This window comes from Lactuca sativa, chromosome 8 (assembly GCF_002870075.4).
Source record: "Lactuca sativa cultivar Salinas chromosome 8, Lsat_Salinas_v11, whole genome shotgun sequence".
Taxonomy (NCBI): domain Eukaryota; kingdom Viridiplantae; phylum Streptophyta; class Magnoliopsida; order Asterales; family Asteraceae; genus Lactuca; species Lactuca sativa.
This window is the reverse complement of record NC_056630.2, coordinates 90,571,098-90,575,084: the sequence shown is the minus strand read 5'-3', so window position 1 is coordinate 90,575,084 and position 3,987 is coordinate 90,571,098. Positions and strand designations below refer to the sequence as shown.

Here is a 3,987-nt window from a genome sequence, read left to right as displayed (position 1 = left end):
ATGACGAAAATACCCTTCAGTTAACGGACAAAATATGATGGAGTGAGCAACAAGGACCAAACATAAAAAGTTTTGAAACCACATTTGTGGGGTTTTTTAAACGTAAGGACAAAGCTTCAAATTTTGAGATACCATAGGGACCATTTATGAAGATTTGTCTAATCCATATTAAAAAATGAAAATTTTAGTTTTGCTCTGTGCTAATAAAAATTCACTTATAATCAATCATATGCATGAAAAAAGTCAATCTGTAAAAGAAAAAACTAATGAAAACCTTATGATCCATATTACTAAATATCATATAGACCAGTAACTACATCGTCAAAATAAATCTCAGATTTCTTAATTAGGAGGAATAACGTAGTCTAGTAAAAGTTCTCAACATTCATCCAACACTTTTTACACTTTTGTTGCACATAGGCTATCAATTTTAGAAGTGTAAAAGAAATCATAATACAATAAACATAAAATTCCTACGAAAAGGTCATTCCTCGAGCCACCACACAACATTGTAAGATGTAAATCAGACACAGACACACATCCACAAGCAATTGTTACAGCGGTCAAACCCCAAACTCTTAACTATTTTGCAGGTATACAATCTTCAAATATATTTATCGAAAAAAAAAACATCAATCAGATACGTAAAAAAAAAAAAAAAAAAAGTGCTGGCTAGACTCCTCTAGGAATAAAAGTTCAATTAATTGCAATTGCATCACTTCCTAGAGAACTAAAAGACACCCTTTTTTTATCCGACCCAAAGTTGAACTTAAGGTCAGATTCACCATCATCACCAATAGGTATAACACCACTGCTTGTAGAAGGAAAACTGAAAACAATTCGCTCAGATTTCTTTGTTCCAAAACTGTAACTTGGGATAACCGGTGATGCTACTCCGGTCGCCGGAAAATATGACATGATGGATGGTGTAGGCGGCTCTGATGCTGAGCTGGCGGTGGCAGAGAATGGGAACGTGAATCCACGGCTGTTATCCGATGATGATATCACTTGTTGTGGGTCCGGCCTTTTGAAGGAAATCGGCTTCAATATTGGTTGAGATTGTCTCTTTTTACTCACATCCTGACCGTTGATTTGTTTGTCAAATGACGATGGCTGACTTTTTTCTTTTTCCTTCTGTTTTGAACCAATCACAACAACTCCCAATGTAAAACAATAGTTAACAATAAATAAATGAATAAATAAATAATTTACCTCATCATCAGCAGCAGCATTTGTATTCTTGAAAACAAATGAAGGCTCTGCATCCTTGTTTAAAGTTTTGACCGGGTCAACTCCACCTTCATTTTTTTTAACAAAAGATCCTAAAATGCTACTTTCCTTAGAATTGGGAATAATCAAATTGGAATTATTTTCAGAAGGTGATCTTTTCCATTCAGTTGCAAGCTTCAATTCATCTGCTTTTTCTTTAGGCGTAGGCTTGTGTCTATCAAGTTGTTCCATTATTTTTCTAACTGTTTCACTAGATGCTCCACTAGTACCACTACTTCCAGAAGCTTCCGGATTCTTCTGAAAAACAGGCACAAAGCTTCTAGAAGCATTACGTCTTTCAGACTGAGGTTCAAATGGGAACTTGTTTCTTACACGACGAATTGGTCCCACTGATCCATAGACATCACCACTTGACTTCATCTGTGTTGGATAAAAATAAATAAATAAATAAATAAATAAGCTCCCTATTTTTTTTAAAATATTTAAATAAATTATTACCTGACTAAAAATAGGAGTACGCAAATGTTGGAATGGTGTCACGGAAACATTAGAAGGCTGGTTATCACCTTGTAACTGATTCATCTGTTAATAAAATAATAAACAAAATTAAACATAACAAGGGTAAAATAGTCATTTAGTATCCTTCAAAACATACCTTTGGTTTAGTACTTGAATAGATGGTTCTAGAATATGGTGTTCTTGGGAAACCATGAAGGCCATATCTGGTTCTTTGAATCTGTGGGGTCAGATAGCCACGTTGTTCTTGAACCATGACACCTGGCCAACAAGTGGGTGACTTTGATGAAGGTGTGATGTTATGTGGCTTTGAAGGAATCAAATCATGAGTTTGACTTTCCCTTTCATCTTTTGACTTTATAGTGTAAGTATTAAACCCTAGTTTTTCTGATGTTCGATTTCCCATATAAGCTCTTGCAATATCAATAGGTGAAGCAACAACTTCATCTTGCATCTGCAATAAACAAGAAAAGTAAAAAATTTCACCTGATTATATAATACAATACAAGTAACAAAAATTTAGTAACATTTTTCCTTACATTTGATTGCAAATGAGGCATTGGGGTTTCCACCACATCCACTTTAGCTTTCCCATGAGAAAGAGAAATTACTTCTGGTGTTTTCTTCACTTCTTCAGCATTAGAAACATCAACCAATCTAGAATTCAATATCTCCATCAAACGATTCCTTTCATCCCTGTATTATACTTTAACTTTTAGAAAGAGAATGATTATAATATAAGTATATAACTAATTACCTTGAAAATTGTTTCCCTTTCAGTATGTTCTCAATTTTAGCTAAACCATGATTGCTAGGTGAGTTCTTTGATTCATCTTGTTGGAGAATATTATGTTCTGAACTTCCCTTCAATTTGTCCATTTCATTACTGGATACTCCAAGCTGCATAACCATAATGGGATACATTTAGTTACAACAGACATATAAGCATATATCCTCGTACTCTTAATGATTACATTCTAGAAAATTTCAGATATCCATATGAATGTTTATATGTTTACATGTCTTGGGATAAAAAGGATAAGAAAACTTGCCTCTAAAGTATGTTTATCATCACTTTTTGCATTTTCAGTTGCATCTATATCTTGATCATCTGTCCAATAAGAAAAAAAGTACATGTATTAGCAAATGACATACAAGAAACATAATTAGCTGTTTTTCACCCTATGTTGGTATCTCTCTTTAGTGTGGAAGACTTTACATTATGAATTCTAATCTTCCATTGCCCTTCCAAATCTTTTTGATGCCACCAGAACCATGAACAATCTGATAAAGACCAAAGATTTTTTTGGCACAAGCAATTAACATCTACCAATTGCATGTAAGCAAGGGGTGACTTTATATGCAATAACGCATGAATCAAATTGATTGCTACAATAAGTAACAAAAAATAATTTCTACTTGCTGTTTATGGATTATATTAAAAGAACTTGTTATGAGATTGTGCCACTGCCGCTTCAATAAAACATACCAGTGTAATCAATCTTAAACCACGCGTATTCTAATTGTATTGTACTAATCAAGTAGAAACGAAACCCTAATTCACTTCAAAACCTAATTTTTAATTAATATTGTATGCGTGACATCGTCATTGTGACTCACCGCGATCACCAGGGGGATCGTCCTCATACTCGTCAGCAGAAGAAGAGTCTGATTTGGAGAAAAGCGATGTCAGTATTGTGGTAGCACCACCAACAATGAGACGGCGAGCAGGATTGACAACAAGCTTCGACAACCAGCTACCGCCAACGTCTTGAGGCTCGGCCGATTTATTATTACCAGTAGTCAGTGATGGACGGTCGAAAGGAGTAGACGGCCGTTTCCTTGAAATAGGAGGCTTCCTGTATTTCCCGCCGGCACCGGCGCCTCCTCCTGAGTACGGCGGCGCCGAAGACGACGGCTTAGCGCTCTCCATCTCTCTCTCTCCCTACGTGTTCTTTTCCCTAAATTTTAAACCAAAAGGATTTTAATGAGTTTCGGAAGACTTTTAAGTTTACTCTCGTATGCCCCCGTACATTGGTTTACAAAATTTTGGATAGAATAAATTAAATATTTGAAATCTTTTCCAAACTTAGATTTTTTTTTAATGTTTTCCAAACTAGATAATTTAAAAAGTTATAGGTCAGTTTTTTAGGGTAACAATTTTAGATTAATGATGATCGATATATCTCAACAAGAAGCAAAAGGGTAAACAACAAATCTAGTCCCTTTACTAGTTGTCAC

At 35.0% G+C, this 3,987-nt stretch overlaps 1 protein-coding gene across 1 annotated transcript; it reads right to left on the bottom strand.

Annotated features, from left to right (window-relative positions):
• Nucleotides 1-519: 519 nt before the first annotated feature.
• On the bottom strand, nt 520-3,729 carry LOC111887395 (nuclear pore complex protein NUP1). The gene is made up of 8 exons (XM_023883564.3): nt 3,367-3,729; nt 2,799-2,857; nt 2,504-2,646; nt 2,286-2,442; nt 1,886-2,200; nt 1,729-1,812; nt 1,213-1,650; nt 520-1,134 (listed from the first exon to the last, which is right to left on the bottom strand). The coding sequence occupies exons 1-8, from the start codon at nt 3,677-3,679 to the stop codon at nt 697-699; spliced, it is 1,947 nt and encodes a 648-aa protein (XP_023739332.1). The 5' UTR covers nt 3,680-3,729; the 3' UTR covers nt 520-696.
• Nucleotides 3,730-3,987: the final 258 nt, after the last annotated feature.